This window comes from Elephas maximus, chromosome 11 (assembly GCF_024166365.1).
Source record: "Elephas maximus indicus isolate mEleMax1 chromosome 11, mEleMax1 primary haplotype, whole genome shotgun sequence".
Lineage (NCBI taxonomy): Eukaryota > Metazoa > Chordata > Mammalia > Proboscidea > Elephantidae > Elephas > Elephas maximus.
The window spans coordinates 107,845,254-107,865,059 of NC_064829.1; the positions used below are offsets into that span (position 1 = coordinate 107,845,254).

Here is a 19,806-nt window from a genome sequence, read left to right on the forward strand (position 1 = left end):
CCAGAGTTCTTCCCCACAGAGAGAGTACAGAGCAGTCAGCAGAGATCCATGGAGCCTCCCTCAGCGTCTCCCTGCAGAGGGTGGGTGCTCTGGCAGGGGTCCCTGCTCAGAGGTGAGAGGAGAGTATTCCCTGGCAGGATTGGGGGGCCAAGACTGGCGGGGGTCTCCTGGGAGGACAAGGGTCTGGGAGGTGACAGATACCTCCCTGTGTAACTCCAGTGGAGAGAACATAGAAGAGAGAGGAAAACCCAGCAACAGGAAGTGTTATGGAACTGGAATTGGTCAGGGGGAGTAAAACCACAATTGCTGCATTTTTTCCACATTAGTTATCTCTTAGCACAGTGGGTAAGAGCCGAGCTGCTAACAAAATGGTCGGGGCAGCTGGAATCTGCCCAACTCACCTTGGAAACACTATGGGAAAATTCTACTCTGTCCTAGGAGTCAGAATTGACTCAAAGGCAACTGGCTTGGGGCAAACAATAAATTGTGAAATAGCTTCCAATCTCAGAAATGTGCAAATAAACACCAGATATTTGCAGACCCTGTCTAGGCATTAGGGGTACAACACACAACAAGACAAGTGTTTGCCCTCATGGAGCTCACGTCTAGGGGAAAGAAAGACAGCCAAGCAAATAAACCTGCTTGGGATGTCAAGGGTTGATAAACGCCATGGAGGACACAGAGCAAGAAAGGTCAGAAAGTGAAGACAGAGGGCCTGTAGATGAGGTGTCAGGAAGGCAGCTCCAAAGACTCCACTGAGTGTGAGCAGATGCCTGAGGACAGTTAGTGAATGAGTGAACCATGCAGACACCTGGGTGAGTATTAGAAAAAGAGAAAATAACAGGTTCCAAGGTGCTCAAGTAATGCTAACTTGGGACGCACACACGCCCCAGGTCCAAGGCCTGAAAGACACCTGCTCAGACTCAAGGGCCCCAACTTTCCAACCCAATATAATTGTCCAAATGCTGATTGATTTCTCCCTCTTCCCTCCTAGTCTCACTTTTAATCCTCTGGAGCACATCCATCACAGCCCAACTCACTAACAAATCCATGCCGTTCAACACTGTTGAACGAAATTATGTTATTCTACATCTTCACAACCTACCAGCAGGTCCTTTAATCTACATCTGGCACAAAGGAAAACATTTAGACAACAACAATAAAATTGTATCATTATCTATCACTAAGTCAATCAAATATCCCAGGGCCTATCCACAGCAGTCGGAAGACAATATACCCTAATGGGTCCCTGCTGTTCCAGAATGTCACCCTGGAGAACACAGAAAACTACATACTACAAATAACAAAGACAAATGGTGACAAAGAAATATTAGCTGGACAGATCTGTGTCTACCTTAATTAATTCCTCTATGACAGTTGGGTGTGGGTGGGGTTAATTTTACTTTAAAGATAAGGATTGACAGGCCTGGACCCTTTATAGTGTATATACCCCCCTCTGCATTCCATACTTGGGTTTTGAGCATTTAGATCAGAATTCCCTTCCCAAATCCAAACCCTGCACACATTCATAGCAAAGAGAAGGAGACTCAGATGGGGAGTAATCAGCAGGGGGAGATCACTCAGTCCATTCCCCCGGGCTCCCTCATGTGAACATGGTTCTGAAAAAGACCCCGGAGGTCAGGTCCTGGCCTGAAGAGCCCCTGGGACCCTCACAGAGCAGATCAGCACCAGGAAGTCCCTTCCCCAGGCCCTGTCCCAGGCCTCCAGACTCCAGATGACCCTGAGGAGCCTGTAGCCAGGGATGGATCCTGGCCTCCAGGACAGGTCTGACTAGGAGGAACAATTTACTGACTGCCCAAGTCCTGGAACTCCTACAGCTAGTCACCACCCAGGGCTCAACCCCAAGAGCTCTTCTGGACAGCTGAGACCTTCACCTGAGACTCAGTTTGAAGATCACAGGCGGCCATGTACCCCGGGCCATGATTGGTAGATCAGCGTCACACTGAAGTCTGTCTGCAGCCTCAGCCCTGACCTTTCCTCCATCCCAGGTAGCCTTATTAAGGTGTGGACCCTGAGAGCAGCCACTGATTCAGGTCCTTTCTTCTTAGACATCCCCAGTTCAAAGGGAGAGATTTTGGTGGGGGGAGGGGTGTCAGAGCAAATGAGTGATTAATTTGATTTTACTTACAACTAAATTACTTTCACCATCAATCAGTGCCAGGCATATCCACGATTCCACCCCCAGTCATGCTATCCACATGCACTGCACCGCACTGAAATCATTTATGTTTGTTTATTGATGTGTTCTCTGTCTCTCCCACTGGAACGTAAAAGAAAGAACTTTGCTTTCTCCCTCCCTACTGCATACCTTGCAACTAGCACAGACCCAACATATAACAAACTCTCAGTTACTCTCTGATAAAGGAAGAAAGTAGGAAATTAATGAATGATCCCTAATCTCTTCAGAGAATGGACCCTGCTTGCAGATTCCCTGGACGTTCAGCTACCCTGGCTTTCCTGTCACTCCAGGTGGCTGAAACTCATGTCCCCTCCCTCTGACTGTCTGCTCCTAAAGCTGCCCTGGGAGTCGGTCTCATGATGATTCTGGTCATCATGGTGTTCCTCAGTGGAGAGTGTTTCGGATGTGCTTGTCCTGTTTCTGGATCACATTTGAGCTCTTGGATCTTTGGGTCTCTGAACCCATGAAACCCCACTGCTCACTGCCATGGGTATTTCTGGCTCTGTCTATTCCTTCCATGTCCCTCTTCTTGCTCCTCCTTCATTCCGACTGGGACTGCCCTGCTCTACACAGCTTCCTCCACCCCATAATCCTCCACCAAGTACTAACTGTCCAGTTCTTTTCCACCAGTACTGTGTTCAAGCTCATCCTTCCCAGGAAACAGTAAAGGACAAAGAAATCAGTCTAAGCAGCAGCCCCTGGGAGGGCTCCACCACCAGCCAATGTACCCAGGTCCCCAGGAGAATAAGTGCCCACTGTGTCCCTGTCCAGGGTTCTTCCCTTTAGTGATGTCAACATGTGGCACAGGCCATGCGGGATGGACATGCACCTCCTTCATTCACTCTCTGCACTGATCCAACCAGGAGTGAAAGGCAGAGGGAACAGATCTGCAGTCCCCACAGTACAGAGTCACATTTTACTTGTGACTCACATCCCTGTCTTTGGTGTGAGGCTCACAGTCCCACAGTAGTTCCGAGAACTTCCTCTGGGGATGGACTTTCAGATCTCATCACAACACCATGGTCATGAGCTGGGGTCCTCTGAGATGCGAGATGCATGAGTCACTGTTGTGTTAATTACTATCACTGTGACTGACAAGCAGGCTTGCTCCTGGTCTCCCCGAGTGTTATTCTGCTCATCACAGCCTGTCCCCAGGCCAGGCTGCCACATCTTCTAAAGTTTAAAGACAATGAGAAGTCCCATCCTTAACCTTCTCTAAGATATCCTTGAAAAGGGAGGCCTCAGAGAAAAAACAACTGGACTGGGCAACGTACACTTGTACCCCTGGAGGGACCTCAGCAAGTGTAAGTTCCAGATGAGGAAACCAACGCTGGTCAGGAAGTCAGCTAGTCAGTTTGAATCAATTCGATCAAACTCTAGTTGTTTGATGAAAGCAAAATTTTGCTGAAGATCATTCAAACGTGGCTGGACCAGTATATCGACAGGAAACTGCCAGAAATTCAGGCCAGATTCAGAAGAGGACGTGGAACCAGGGGTATCATTGCTGATGTCAGATGGATCCTGGCTAAAAGCAGAGAATACCAGAAGGATGTTTACCTGTGTCTTATTGACTATGCAAAGGCATTCGACTGTATTGATCATAACAAATTACGGATAACATTGCAAAGAATGGGAATTCCAAAACACTTAATTGTGCTCATGAGGAACCCGTACATAGATCAAGGGGCAGTTGTTAGGACAGACGAGGGGATACTGAGTACATTAAAGTCAGAAAAGGTGTGTGTCAGGGCTGTATCCTTTCACCATACTTATTCGACCTGTATGCCGAGCAAATAATTTGAAAAGCTGGATATATGAAGAAGAATGGGGCATCAGGATTGGAAGAAGACTAATTAACAACCTACGTTATGCAGATGACACAACCTTGCTTGCTGAAAGCGTGGAGGACTTGAAACACTTACTAAGAAGATCAAAGACCATAGCCTTCAGCATGGATTACATCTCAACATAAAGAAAACAAAAATCCTCACAACTGGACCAATGAGCAACATCATGGTAAACGGAGAAAAGACTGAAGTTGTCAAGGATTTCATTTTACTTGGATCCACGATCAACACCCATGGAAGCAGCAGTCAAGAAATCAAAAGATGCATTGCATTGGACAAATCTGCTACAAAGGACCTACCTCTTTGAAGTGTTGAAAAGCAAAGATGTCACCTTGAAGACTAAGGCACTCCTAGCCCAAGCCATGGTATTTTCAATTGCATCATATGCATGTGAAAGCTGGACAATGAATAGGGAAGACCGAAGAAGAATTGACGCCTTTGAATTGTGGTGTTGGCAAAGAATATTGAAATATACTATGGACTGCCAAAAGAATGAACAAATCTGCCTTGGAAGAGGCACAGCCAGAATGCTCCTTAGAAGCAAGGATGGCAAGACTGCATCTTACTTACTTTGGACATGTTGCCAGGAGGGATCAATCCCTGGAGAAGGACATCATGCTTAGTAAAATAGAGGGTCAGTGAAAAAAGGAAGACCCTCAACGAGATGGATTGACACCTTGGCTGTAATGATGGGCTCAAGGATAACAACCATGGAAGGATGGGGCAGGACCAGGCAGTATTTCATTCTGTTGTGCACAGGGCATCTAGACGACACCTAACAACAACAACAACTAGTTATTTTTATTGTCGTTATTTTTTAGTTGCTTTGACTATCACAGTCTCTGGTACATGGCTTCCTGAAACTTCACCACTGAGCTCTGGGGTGGAAGTTGGTCTGGTTTTCTGAAAAAATCCTAAAAGAAGTTATTTTCCAGTCTGTGTCCCCTAGGAAAAGACAAATCCCAAAATCTGTCCCTGAGCCCTCCCACTACATCCCTCGAAACTGTTCTCTCCTCTTGCCCTTCTTATTTCTCAGGGCAGACCTTGAGTCCAGCCTAGAATGTGGGGAGGGGGTTCTCTCAGCCTCAGAAAGCCCCAAGGAATGGAAGGGGGCTTCAGAGTGGGAGAGGAAAGAAGTATCTCCAAGGTCAAGTGTTCTCTCTGTCACTAATTGTCGCTTTCTTTCATCTGTTTTCTTTCAATGACTCCATGTGCTATAATGAACACACAAGACTTTGAACAGGTTCACATGTTTTCCCAAATGAGAGGATGAAACAACCTCCAATAGGGTGATGGCAGGAAGCAGCTCTGCCTCTTTGCCCTGCCCCCTGCAGCCCCATGTACCACCCCTGTTCTGACACCATCTGTGGTCGGACCAGGGAGTGTGGAGCAGATTCAGGTGTGCTGTGTCCTAATCTTGCTAAAATGTGAAGACTTTCAATGCCAGAGCCATGCCAAATCAGGCTGCAGAGACATTGGTAAAGTGCTAGCTTTGAGGCAGAGGCATCTAAGCCTGTAACCTGGCTATAAAATCACAGCTGTATACACTGTGGGACACTGGACAGATGATACACAGAGGAAAACAAAGCATAGTGAATCTTAGTTAGAAAACTAGGTAGATTCACCCATGAAGTCTTTTCATGGGAGGGAAGTGGCAGGGCTAAAAGTATGTTCAGTAAAACCTGCAAAAGCAGGAACCCATGTAAGGCAGAAACCTGTCAGAGAAGGAAAACTCAAATATTTTCCACTATTAGAGAGCAATAGAAAAGTGATAAGACTGCACCCTGTCAAAGGCGGGAAACCGTCGAGACGCAGAAAAGCAAGGCAGTCCTGTCAAGCTCCAGCTCTCACAGGTGTCACTGTAGTTTACAGAGAGGACTATGAGTACCGTTGTTGAAACATAACCACTTGCCTCTAAGGTTCCTTTCACCTGATAGTCAATCCATAGAATGGAAGCAAAAGCTTTTTCAGATTGAGAAATCCTTTAGATTGGAAACTCTCTAGTTTCTAAGATAGTGAAGACTGGGCCAGGCTGTGCTTACTCTCAAATACAATATTTTAAAAAAAGGAAACACCTTCCCTTCCGTATGTGAAGCTGCCCTGCCCTAGCTATGGACAGGACATGCAGCCCGCCTTCCCTGCACACACAGAATTCTCTACTAGAGAGGGGCTTGATCTCTTACAAAGTCACAGGAAGCCCTAAGAAAGGGTCACATGAAGGTCTAGAGATGAAAATTTCCACCTGACCATAAGGTGGATGGACACATGGGCTCAGAAGAGGCCCCGGTACTGATACTCCAGGAAGTCGAGGGGTGCACCTATTTCCTAGTGTTGGGAGGGAACACCCTGTCCTTACAGATCGGCACCTGAACAGACACACGGCCTCTGCAGAGGGTCAGCCCCACCCTCTGGGTCACCTTTCAGAGCTCACTGTGGGGTCTATAAGCTGGTTGAGATCTCATAGGAAGGAGAGTAGCCCCAATACCACGCCCACTCTCAAAGTTGCCTCCTCTGTTTCTCCACAGTCAGTGACTAAGCCTTCCATCCAAGCCAGCAACACTGCAGTCACAGAACATGAGGGCCCAGTGACCCTGACCTGCCTCACCAACCACACTGGAATCTCCATCCATTGGGTCTTCCAAGGGCAGATCCTGCGGCTCGCAGAGAGGATGATGCTCTCCCAGGACAATAGCTCCCTCACCACAGACCCCATCAGGAGGCAGGATGCTGGGGAGTATCACTGTGAAGTTTCCAACCCGGTCAGTTCCAGCAAAAGTGATCTCCTCATCCTGACTATGAACCGTGAGTGACTTCTCTTCCCCTCCTACATCTTCTCTGGATAGATTAACTCTACCAATAGTGTGCTAAATGGATAAATGTTACTTAAGGCAGAATATCAGTTAAGAGACGATTACAGTAAACAATGGTAAAGTGGTCGAGAGCTCAAGTTTGAAACAAAGATGTTTATAAATTTCATATCCCAGGTCTGATAACCACTGTGCAAATTGGGACAGGGTTCTTAATTTCCTGAGCCTCAGATTCCTCAACTGAAAACTGCAATAAGAGCTCCTGCTTCCTGAGATTGTTTTAAAGGCTTAATGTGATAATCAGTTAAACCCTTACCAAAATGCCTCACACATAGAAAATGTTCCATAAATGTTAGCTGTTATCATTACTACAATTAACATTAGGCTTGAAGTCAGATTGTCCTGGAGTCAAATCCCAGAGCCACATCTTATTAGCCATAACACTTTGGGTAAGTTTTTTCACCACTCTAAGCCTCAGTTTTTTCATCTATAAAATGGGAATAATGTCTGTGTGACAGGATGACTGTAAGGATCAAATGAGATATATGTAAAGTATTTAGCACAGGGCCTGGCATTTAAACCTGTTGCCGTCCAGTTAATTCTGACTCATAGCAACCCTATAAGACAGAGTAGAACTGCCCCATAGGGTTTCCAGGAAGCAGCTGGCGGGTTCGAACTGCCAACCTTTTAGTTAGCAGCTGAGCTCTTAACCACTGCAACACCAGGGATTCCAAACTGTAGCTAGCATTAACAGTCAGCCTTGGGTTGACTGATGTGGGTTAACCTCCAAATGGTTGCAACAGACGTAAAAACACTAGAAACAGATACAAAAAGTATTATATATGGGGAAAAAATGCATCACACAGAAACCGATTGAGACATGATTATTGACTAAATATCAGAGGGGAAAAAAAGGGGTCGAAAGTTAAGTGCAATCTATCAGAAGTAGATTGCCAGGCCTTACTTCCAAGGGAGTCAACCTTCAGGTTAGTAGCCTAGGGCTTACCCATCTGTGCCATTTGTGATAAAGCTGGGAAAAACAACGGGAGTAACTTGGTTTTGAAAGCATCTGGTAATAAAACCTATAAAAGCTTTCTTAAAACAAGACATTTAAAAGTACTTATTGAATAGCCCTCCTGTGCCAGTCACTTTATTCTATAATTACTGATTCTTTTAAAGATCCATTTTAAAGAGAAAAAAAAAAAACCTGTAACTCAAAATGAATTTACACAAAGTCTGGATTAAAGTATTTGGAAATTACAGTGGAATGGTGCCACTCGTAGACAGATTAGCTATCATACATCTAATATCAACACTGGAAATTTAATTGAAGGAAAACACTATTAAAGGAAATAAAAAGATAAGAGCAAAAAATAAAAAAAGAGTTAAGTGCAAAATTTAAGTGTGGTGTGTGACTTTTCATGCCATTAGACAAGCAAGATCTTTATCGGGAAAATGCCTGTGAGGGAAATGGGGCAGGAGTGAGAGGAGCCTGGGAGAGCCCTAGATCAAGGTGTGGATCTGAGCCCTGTGAAGGAGAAAGGGAGGGAAGGAAGTTCTAGGTTGCAGTGTGGTTCTAAGGGCATTTCCACAGGGCCAGTGGGGAGTCCTCCAGCCAGCCACCTATCAGAAGAAACTGTCTCCCAGAAACAGGTCTGCTTAACACCCCTGCTACAGCCTGTGAGAAGTATGGTCTCTGCACAAACGGGTGATATATTCAGAGTGCATTAGTCTGCCTCTTTACTCAATTAAAAACTCACCACAGCAGATCTGAGAGGTACTTATTCATGGCTGCCATACATGAGAAACTGAGAACAAGATTTAACCACGAAAAGGTGGAAAGTCAAGAGGGAAGTTCTAATAACACAAAAATAGCCGTCAGCCTTATGTTTCCAAAGCCTCAAAATATCTGAATGCAGAAAGGCCAGGATGGAATTTAGAGAAGATGCATCATCAACCTGGAAACACAGTAAGAGAGAAAAAATTGCAAGGATACAGTCTGCCAACTGCCTAGCAGTGACCTTCTATGAAAACTATTCCTTGACAGAACGAGTACAGACTCTTTCATGTTCAGAGTTGTTCCCCAGGGCAGCCCCAGTGTAAAATTATTTATTTTCTTTCTTTCTTTTTTCTTCCCATGACAGGTGATGATTCGGTCCCAGAAAGTTCTGGCCTCTTAGTTGGGGCCATAGCCAGCATCGTGGTTGGAGTACTGGCCAGGGTGGCTCTGATCAGAAACACTGCCGGGTGTGATGTCTTTCCTCATGTTCTGCTTCCTCCAAGGCTGACGGCCATGCTTAGGAGAGGGAAAGGACTCTTCTCCACCTCTGCTTCTGGGCCTGGGCCTCCTCTTCCTCCTTCCTAATCTCCTGCTTCTCAGCACTAATGCCTGCGGGTCTCTGCCTCCCTGGTCTTCATGATCCCTGTACCCGACTGTCTCTTGGACAAGGATAGGCCCAGCTTTGGAAATTTATATTTTCTTCCATAGCCTCTATGAGTCCCGTTGTGCCTTAGGATAGAAAGGGAGGAAGGGAGAAGGAGAGGAAAATGTACTTTCCTCCCAGCCTTCTTCTGCACAGATGGAATTTCTTTGAGGCTGTTAGAATAAATATTTTATTAGTTTTTTTGTTGCTTGTTTTTACTATGTGTAGTACTTCCCTTCTTATTGTGTTCTACGTATTTCATTAAAAGAAAAAAAAAGTGCTTGCCAAGATGCAGAAGAGTGATTCCTCAGCCCACCAATGGACCAAGTCCTGCAGCTGGAAGGGCCTTGATCTGGGGCATGGAGGGATTTTTTGTTTTTAGATTTTTTTTTTCTATAAATTTTGTTTGTTTTGTTGCTGTTGTTAAGAGTATAAACAGCAAATCATACACCAGTTCAACAGTTTCTACATGTCCAATTCAGTGACATTGATTACATTCTTTGAGTTGTACAGCCATTTTCACCCTCCATTTCTGAGTTGTTCTTCCCTCATTTTTATTCAATATTGACTACTTGATTTCATGCTTTGCCTAAGAGATTTCCTCTTAGGGGGTTAGTTGGGAGTTCTTGACACTCAGTTACCTCTTTCAGTGTTTTCCAGCCCAGATACACACTGTATGCTTCCCCTCATCCTCTCTATGCTGTGTTATTTAATTTTGCCTGGCTAACACTTGGAATCGACTCGACGGCAATGGGTTTGGTTTTTTGGCTTAAGCCCAATTCTGAATTATTTGTAAAATCGATTTGCTCTACATTTATAATAAAAACTATTTACCAAACAAGAATGTGTTGCCTCACAGTTGATACTTCTTTACAGGCAGGAGAAAAAGTGTAGAAATTTCTCAATGGGGTATAGAAGTAAGTGTATTTCTGAGTCTGAAGACATTTGCTCTAGTGACCAGAGAATATGGCTAAATTCATCTGCACACCTGCTAACAAAGTGAGTATGTCCGAAAGCAACAGACCGCAGCTCCAACTGGCCTGGAAGGAACTGCCTACCTTCCTGTGGAAGAGATGATTTCTTGAGTAAAAGATCTCCTGGGGCTCCTTATTAGGGGCAAATAACACTTTTCACAAATATTAAACAATGTTAACATATTAAACAAAGCAGGAAGCATCAAAAGAAGATGGAAGAAATACACAGCGCTACTGTACCAAAAAGAATTAGTCGATGTTCAGCGATTTCAGGAGGTATCATATGATCAAGAACCGATGGTTCTGAAGGAAGAGGTCGAAGCTGCTCTGAAGGCACTGGAGAAAAACAAGACTCCAGGAACTGATGGAATATCAATTGAGATGTTTCAACAAACAGATGCAGTGCTGCAAGTCCTCACTCATCTATGCCAAGAAATTTGGAACACAGCTACCAGGCCAGCTGACTGGAAGAGATCCGTATTTGTACACCTTCTAAACAAAGGTGATCCAACCGCATGAGGAAATTATCTAACAATATCATTCATTTCACACACAAGTAAAATTTTGCTGAAGATCGTTCAAAAGCAGTTGCAGCAGTATATCGACAGGAAACTGCCAGAAATTCAAGCTGGATTCAGAAGAGGACGTGGAACCAGGAATATTATTGCTGACGTCAGATGGATCCTGGCTGAAAGCAGAAAATACCAGAAAGATGTTTACCTGTGTTTTTTTGACTATGCTAAGGCTTTTGGCTGTGTGGACGGTAACAAATTATGGATGATATTGCAAAGATTGGGAATTCCAGAACACTTAATTGTGCTCATGAGGAAGCCGTACATAGATCAAGAGGTAGGCGTTCCAACAGAACAAGGGCATAATGCATGGTTTAAAGTTAGGAAAGGTGTTCATCAGGGTTGTATCCTTTCACCATACCTATTTAATCTGTGTGCTGAGCAAATAGCCCGAGAAACTGGACTGTATGAAGAACGGGGCATCAGGATTGGAGGAAGACTTGTTAATAACCTGCATTATGCAGATGACACAAACTTGCTGCTGAAAGTGAAGAGAACTTGAAGCACTTACTGATGAAGATCAAAGACCACAGTTTTCAGTGTGGATTACACCCCAACATAAAGAAAGCAAAAATCCTCACAACTGGACCAATAAGCAACATCATGATAAATAGGGAAAAGAACTTGAAGTTGTTAGGAATTTCATTTTACTTGGATACACAATCAACACCCATGGAAGCAGCAGTCAAGAAATCAAATGACACATTACATTGGGCAAATCTGCTGCAAAAGACCTCTTTAAAGTGTTGTAAAGCAAAGATGTCACCTTGAAGACTAAGGTGCGCCTGACCAAAGCCATGGTGTTTTCAATCACCTCATATCCATGCAAAAGCTGGAACATAAATAAGGAAGACCGAAGAAGAATTGATGTCTTTGAATTGCGGTGTTGGCAAAGAATATGGAATATACTATGGACTGCCAAAAGAAGTAACAAATCTGTCTTGGAAGAAGTACAACCTGAATTTTCCTTAGAAGCAAGGATAGAGAGACTATGTCTAACATAATTTGGACATGTTATCAGGAGAGATCAGTTCCTGGAGAAGGACATCATGCTTGGTAAAGTACAGGGACAGCACAAAAGAGGAAGACCCTCAATGAGAGGGATTGACACAGTGGTTGCAACAATGGGCTCAAGCATAACAACTGTGGGAATGGCGCAGGAGTGGGCAGTGTTGCATTCTGTTGTACACAGGGCCGCTAGGAGTCAGAACCGACTTGACGGCTCCTAACAACAACAACCTACCACCACCCATCTATCGGTTTGTCATACTGTGGTGGCTTGTGTGTGGCTATGATACTGGAAGCTATGCCACCAGTATTTTGAATACCAGCATGGTGGACAGGGTTCAGCAGAGCGTCCAGACTAAGACAGAGTAGGAAGAAAGATCTGGTGATCTACTTCTGAAAAATAGTCAAGGAAAACTTTACGGATCACAACGGAATACTGTCTGATTCAGTTGCTTTGGACATGTCGTCAGGAGGAATCGATCGCTAGGAAAGACATCATGTTAGGTGAAGTGGAGGGCCAAGGGTGAGGGAGGCCCTCAGTGAGATGGATTGGCACAATAGCCACAACAGTGGGCTCAAACATAATAGCGATTGTGAGGATGATGCAGGACCAGGCAACATTTCATCCTATCGCAACCCTAGGACACTAAGATATGAGTTGTTGTTTTTCAGGAAATCTTTCAGTCATTATTTCTCCAAATATTTTTTCTTCTCTTTTCTCTCCACTCCTTTTGGGCCTCCCATTACACATATGTTGGTATCCCAAATTTTTCTGATTCTCTGTTCATTCCTCTTAATTTCTCTCTCTCACTCTTCTTGAATTTTGTATAATCTCTATCAATCTATCTTCAAGTTGGCTAGTTTGTTCTTCTACCAGTTCCAATCTGCTGTTGAGCCCCTCTAGGGGAAACGATATTTCAGTTATTTTACTTTTCAATGCCATAGCTCCCATTTTTATCTATTTTATAATTTTTGTCTCTTTATTGATATTGTTTTTGATGCAGAATTGTCATCATACCTTATTTTGCTTCTTTAAAGATGCTTTCCTTTAGTTCCATGAACATTTTTATAATGGCCATGTTGAAATCCTTGTCTGTTAAATCCAACATCTGGTCACTCTCACAGGCAGCTTCTGTTGCCTGCTTTTCTTCCAATGTTTGGTCATTCTTTGCTGTTTCTTTGCATGCCTCATAACTTTTTGGTAGAACCTCACCATTTTAAATAATAAATTTAGCAACTCTTAGCACTGGTCATCCTCTTCCTCCAGGACTGAATTTTGGTATTTCCTTGTTTATTTCTTCAGTGAGCAGCTAGATTTTTTAGTGAGGTCTGTTCACACACACACACAGAGTACCTAGCCTCTGGTATTGCTCCTTAAAGACGGGCAGCTTTGGTTTATGCCCAGAGTTGCCCTGAGAAGACAGTGGTGGAAGTAGGGCACTCTTTTCTCTTTCCCTGACCACATTGAGCTGTTAAATTCCACAAAATGCCAAGGATTACTCATTATTTCCAACAATGCCCTGGGCCATAAATTTCTCAACAAACTAGCCCAATCAAATTATGGCTACTTCAGGTGGAGCCAAGATGGCAGAATAGACAGATGCTTCTGTAGAACCCTCTTTACAACAAATCTGAAAAAACAAATGAAATGAGTATATTTATGAAAAGCTAGAAGCCCTGAGCATCAAAGGCAAGCTTAGAAAACAAACTGAGGGACAGGGCGAGGAAAACCCGGTTCAGAAGTGGAGAGGAGTTACAAAACCTAAATCATGGGGAGCCCTCAGGCACCATTCCCAGAGAAGTGGAGGAGGGCTGATACTAGCATTCGGCAGCAAGTTCCTCAGGGAGAAGCAGCCAGCCACACAGCCTCCTCACACCTTCAGAAACAGAAGAACAGCGCTCTTAGCAAAAGTTAAGTGTTGTTGTTAGGTGCCATCAAGTCAGTTCCAACTCATAGCGACCCTATGCACAACAGAACGAAACACTGCCCGCTCCTGAGCCATTTTCACAATCGCTGTTATGCCTGAGCTCATTGTTGCAGCCACTGTGTCAATCCACCTCATTGAGGGTCTTCCTCTTTTCCGCTGACCCTGCACTCTGCCAAGCATGATGTCCTTCTCCAGGGACTGATCTCTCCTGACAACATGTCCAAACTAAGTGAGACGTGGTCTCGTCATCCTTGCCTCTAAGGAGCATTCTGGCTATACTGCTTCTAAGACATATTCATTCTTTTGGCAGTCCATGGTATATTCAATATTCTTCACCAACACCACAATTCAAAGGCATCAATTCTTCTTCGGTCTTCCTTATTCATTGTCCAGCTTTCACATGCATATGATACAATTGAAAATACCATGGCTTGGGTCAGGTGCACCTTAGTCTTCAAGGTGACATCTTTGCTCTTCAACACTTTAAAGAGGTCCTTTGCAGCAGATTTACTCAAAGCAATGAGTCTTTTGATTTCTTGACTGCTGCTTCCATGGCTGTTGACTGTGGATCCAACTAAAATGAAACCCTTGACAACTTCAATCTTTTCTCTGTTTATCATGATGTTGCTCATTGGTCCAGTTGTGAGGATTTTTGTTTTCTCTATGTTGAGGTGCAATCCATGCTGAAGGCTGTGGTCTTTGATCTTCATTAGTAAGTGCTTCAGGTCCTTTTCACCTTCAGCAAGCAAGCTTGTGTCATCTGCATAACACAGGTTATTAATGAGTCTTCCTCTGATGCCCTGTTTTTCTTCATATAGTCCAGCTTCTTGGATTATTTGCTCAGCAAACAGATTGAATAGGCATGGTGAAAGAATACAACCCTGAAGCACACCTCTCCTGACTTTAAACCAATCAGTATCCCCTTGTTCTGTCTGAACAACTGCCTCTTGATCTATGTACGGGTTCCTCATGAGCACAATTAAGTGTTCTGGAATTCCCATTCTTCACGATGTAACCCATAATTTGTTATGATCCACACGGTAGAATGCCTTTGCATAGTCAATAAAACACATGTAAACATCCTTCTGGTATTCTCTGCTTTCAGCCAGGATCCATCTGACATCAGCAATAATATCCCTGGTTCCACTTCCTCTTCTGAAACAGGCCTGAATTTCTGGCAGTTCCCTGCAGCCGATTTTGAATGATCACCAAAACTTTGCTTGCGTGTGATATTGATGATATTGTTCTATAATTTCCACATTTGGTTGGATCACCTTTCTTGGAATAGGCATAAATATGGATCTCTTCCAGTCAGTTGGCCAGGAAGCTGTCTTCCATATTTCTTGGCATAGACGAGTGAGCACCTCCAGTGCTGCATCTGTTTGTTGAAATATCTCAATTGATATTCCATCAGTTCCTGGAGTCTTGTTTTTTGCCAAAGCCTTCAGAGCAGCCTGGACTTCTTCCTTCAGCACCATCGGTTCCTAATCATATGCTACCTCTTGAAATGGTTGAACATCGACTAATTCTTTTTGGTATAATGACTCTGTGTATTCCTTCCATCTTCTTTTGATGCTTCCTGCGTCATTTAATATTTTCCCCATAGAATTCTTCACTATTGCAACTCCACGCTTGAATTTTTCTTCAGTTCTTTCAGCTTGAGAAACACCTAGCATGTTCTTCTCTTTTGGTTTTCCATTTCCAGCTCTTTGCACATATCATTATAATACTTTACTTTGTGTTCTTGAGCCGCCCTTTGAAATCTTCAGTTCTTTTACTTCATCAATTCTTCCTTTCGCTTTAGCTGCTTGACGCTTGAAAGCAAGTTTCAGAGCCTCCTCCAACATCCATCTTGGTCTTTTCTTTCTTTCCTGTCTTTTCAATGACCTCTTGCTTTCTTCATGTATGGTGTCCTTGATGTCATTCCACAACTCATCCGGTCTTCAGTCACCAGTGTTCAATGCAGCCAGTATATTCTTGAGATGGTCTCTAAATTCAGGTGGGATATACTCAAGGTCGTATTTTAGCTCTCGTGGACTTGCTCTGATTTTCTTCAGTTTCAGCTTGAACTTGCATATGAGCAATTCATGGTCTGTTCCACAGTCGACCCCTGGCCTTGTTCTGAGTGATGATATTGAGCTTTTCCATCATCTCTTTCCATAGATGTAGTAATTTGATTTCTGTGTGTTCCATCTGGTGAGGTCCATATGTATAGTCACTGTTTATGTTGGGGAAAGAAGGCATTTGCAATGAAGAAGTGGTTGGTCTTGCAAAATTCTATGATTTGATCTCCAGCATTGTTTCTATCACCAAGGCCATATTTTCCAACTACTGATCCTTCTTCTTTGTTTCCAACTTTTGCATTAAAATCACCAGTAATTATCAATGCATCTTGATTGCATGTACGATGAATTTCAGACTGCAGAAGCTGATAAAAATCTTTTATTTCCTCATCTTTGGCCCTAGTGGTTGGTGCATATATTTGAATAACAGTCGTATTAACTGGTCTTCCTTGTAGACGTATGGATATTATCCTATCACTGACAGCATTGTACTTCAGGATAGATCTTGAAATGTTCTTTTTGACGATGAATGCAACATCATTCCTCTTCATAGTAGACTATATGATTGTCAGATTCGAAATGGCCAATACCACCCCATTTCAGTTCACTAATGCCTAGGATATTGATGTTTATGCATTCCATTTCATTTTTGAAGATTTCTAATTTTCCTAGATTCATACTTCGTACATTCCAGGTTCCTGTTATTAATGGATGTTTGCAGCTGTTTCTTCTCATTTTGAGTCGTGCCACATGAGCAGATGAAGGTCCTGAAAGGTTTGCTCCATCCATGTCATTAAGGTCAACTCTACTTTGAGAAGGCAGCTCTTCCTCAGTCATCTTTTGAGTGCCTTCCACCCTGGGGGGCTCATCTTCCAGCACTATATCAGACAACGTTCTGCTGCTATTCAGAAGGTTTTCACTGGCTAATGCTTTTCAGAAGTAGACTGCTGGGTCCTTCTTCCTAGTCTGTCTTAGTCTGGAAGCTCAGCTGTAACCTGTTCTCCATGGGTGACCCTGCTGGTATCTGAATACCAGTGGCATAGCTTCCAGCATCACAGCAACACGCAAGCTCCCACAGTACAACAAAATGACAGACACGTGGGGGAAAACTAAGCACTTGTGTATATATTACCGTGCCTCCCCCCACCCCCAAGGCAGCTTCAGCTGCTGAATCCCTGGGCCTGAGATAGGCCCTGTTGAGCTCCTAGAGGCATCCTCCCAGCCTTGGAGAAGGAATAAATTTGCAATTGAGGGAAAAAATAATTTGCCAGATCCACTAACAGGGGGAGCTTGGGACAGAAGCGGCTCTTGTCCAGGCATAAATGGTCCATGGACTTTGAGTACTTTTCCCTTCTGCATGGACCTCTGCAGGCCTATTTCAGGAGAATAGACCCTTTTTGGCAGACTCCAACTGTATCAGCTGTGTGGTGGAGAGTTGGTGTTTGATGTTTGACATTGCTTTGCCTATTAAACAGGGTCCTAACCTACCCACATCAAGGGCCTAAGGATTGGTAGCTCCACTCAGGTCACCCAGCCACCTGTGACAGGGGTCCAAGGATAACTGGTACCTTCCAGTCCTTACAACCAAAGACATTGGGTACCATGGTCCATCCGCAGAACCCACCCACCTGTACGCTCTAGGGATCAGGGACACGCTCTCCTCAGAGACACGTGGGGGATGATTCTCAGCCCCCTTCATTGTTCAGAGTGTAACCCCCTACTGCAACCAGGTACCGGTAGCTACACCAATCATCCCTGCCCCTCTAAGACTGTAGAATACAGCCTGTACCACACACTTGATGGTCAGCCACCTGAGCTGAATTCATACAAGAAAAGTGAATGGACTCCTAGACTGATATACCTCATAACAGCTCTAGCCATCAGGGGACAGGACGTCAGAGTGCCAAAGGTGAAAATAATCAAGCTAGCTCACTCGAGCAACCCATTCAGGCATATCAAAACAAAATAAAGCAAGAAGCTACTACACAGTAAGCAAACATAAAATAAACTAACACAATAACTTATAGATGGCTCGGAGACAACAGTCCATATCAAGTCACATAAAGAAACAGACCATGATCGCCTCAACAAGCTCTCAAAACAAAGAAACAAGAGATCTTCTAGATGGAAGTGCATTTCTGGAATTACCAGAGCCAGAATACAAAAGATTAATATATAGGACCCTTCAAGACGTCAGGAAGGAAATGAGGGAATACACAGAAGAAGCGAAGGTACACCCTGATAAAACAATTGAAGAAATTAAAAAGATTATTCAGGAACATAATGAAACATTTAATAAGATGGAAAAATCCGTAGACAGATGGCAATCAGAAATTGAGGAAATCCACAATAAAATTACAGAAGTAGACAACTCAGTAGAAAGTCAGAGGAGCAGAATTGAGCAAGTGGAAGGCAGAATTTCTGAACTTTAAGATAAATCACTTGGCACTAATATATCTGAAGAAAAATCAGATAAAAGAATTTTTTTAAAGTGAAGAAACCTTAAGAATCATGTGGAACTCTATCAAGAGAAATAACCTACGAGTGATTGGACTACCAGAACAGGGAGGGATAATAGAAAATACAGAAAGAATTGTTGAAGATTTGTTGGTAGAAAACTTCCCTGATATCGTGAAAGATGAGAAGATATCTATCCAAGATGCTCATCGAACTCCACATAATGTAGATGTTAAAAGAAAGTCACCAAGAAATATTATAATCAAACTTTCCAAAACCAAAGATAAAGAGAGAATTTTAAGAGCAGCTAGGGATAAATGAAAAGTCACCTACAAAGGAGGGCCAATAAGAATAAACTCGGACTACTCAGTAGAAGCCAAGCACGCAAGAAGGCAATGGGATGACATTTTTTAAAAGTTGAAGGAAAAAAATTGCCTGCCAAGAATCATATATCCATCAAAACTGTCTCTTAAATATGAAGGTGAAATTAGGACATTTCCAGATAAACACAAGTTGAGGGAATTCGTAAAAACCAAACCAAAACTACAAGAAATACTAAAGGGAGTTCTTTGATTAGAAAATCAATAATATCAGGTAACAATCCAAGACTAGAACACTGGGCAGAGAAATCAGAAGTCAACCCAGACAGGGAAATCCAAAAAAAAAAAAAAAAAGCAAGAAAAAAAAATGCTCAAAACAGGGTAACAGCAATATTGTTATGTAAAAGAAGACAACATTAAAACAATATAAAGAGAGACAAAAAAATGTAGTCATAGATCTTCTGTATGGAGAGGAAGACAAGGTGATACAAAGAAATAAATGTAGGTTTAAATTTAGAAAAATAAGGGTAAGTAATAAGGTAACCACAAAGGAAATAAAATATCCTCCACATCAAAATAGAATACAAGAAAAAATAGAGACTCAGCAGAACAAAATCAACAACAACAAATATGAGGAAAGGGCAATATATAAAGATAATCTACTCAGCACATAAAATTAAGTGGGAAGAAGAAACTGTCAACAACACACAAAAAAAGACATCAAAATCATAGCACTAAATTCATACCTATCCATAATTACCCTGAATGTAAATGGACTAAATGCACCAATAAAGAGACAGAGAGTGGCAGAATGGATTAAAAAACACAATCCATCTATATGCTGCCTACAAGAGACACAGCTTAGACTTACAGAAACAAAAAACTAAAACTCAAAGGATGGAAAAAAAATGTATCAAGCAAACAACAATCAAAAAAGAGCAGGAGTGGCAACATTAATTTCTGACAAAACAAACTTTAAAGTTAAATCCATCATAAAGGATAAGGAAGGACACTACATAATGATTAAAGGGACAATATAGTAAGAAGATATAACCACATTAAATATTTATGCACCCAATGACAGGGCTGCAAGATACATAAAACAAACTCTATCAGCATTGAAAAGTGAGATAGGCAGCTCCACAATAATAGTAGGAGACTTCAACACACCACTTTCGGAGAAGGACAGGACATCCAGAAGGAAGCT

At 43.0% G+C, this 19,806-nt stretch overlaps 1 protein-coding gene across 1 annotated transcript; it reads left to right on the forward strand.

The window, feature by feature from the left end:
• The first annotated feature begins 721 nt into the window (after nt 1–721).
• LOC126086292 (carcinoembryonic antigen-related cell adhesion molecule 1-like) lies at nt 722–17,562 on the forward strand. Its single transcript, XM_049902445.1, is given in 6 exon segments — nt 722–782; nt 995–1,185; nt 1,187–1,264; nt 6,573–6,849; nt 8,999–9,101; nt 17,553–17,562. Coding segments are annotated over 6 exon segments (720 nt in total).
• Nucleotides 17,563–19,806: the final 2,244 nt, after the last annotated feature.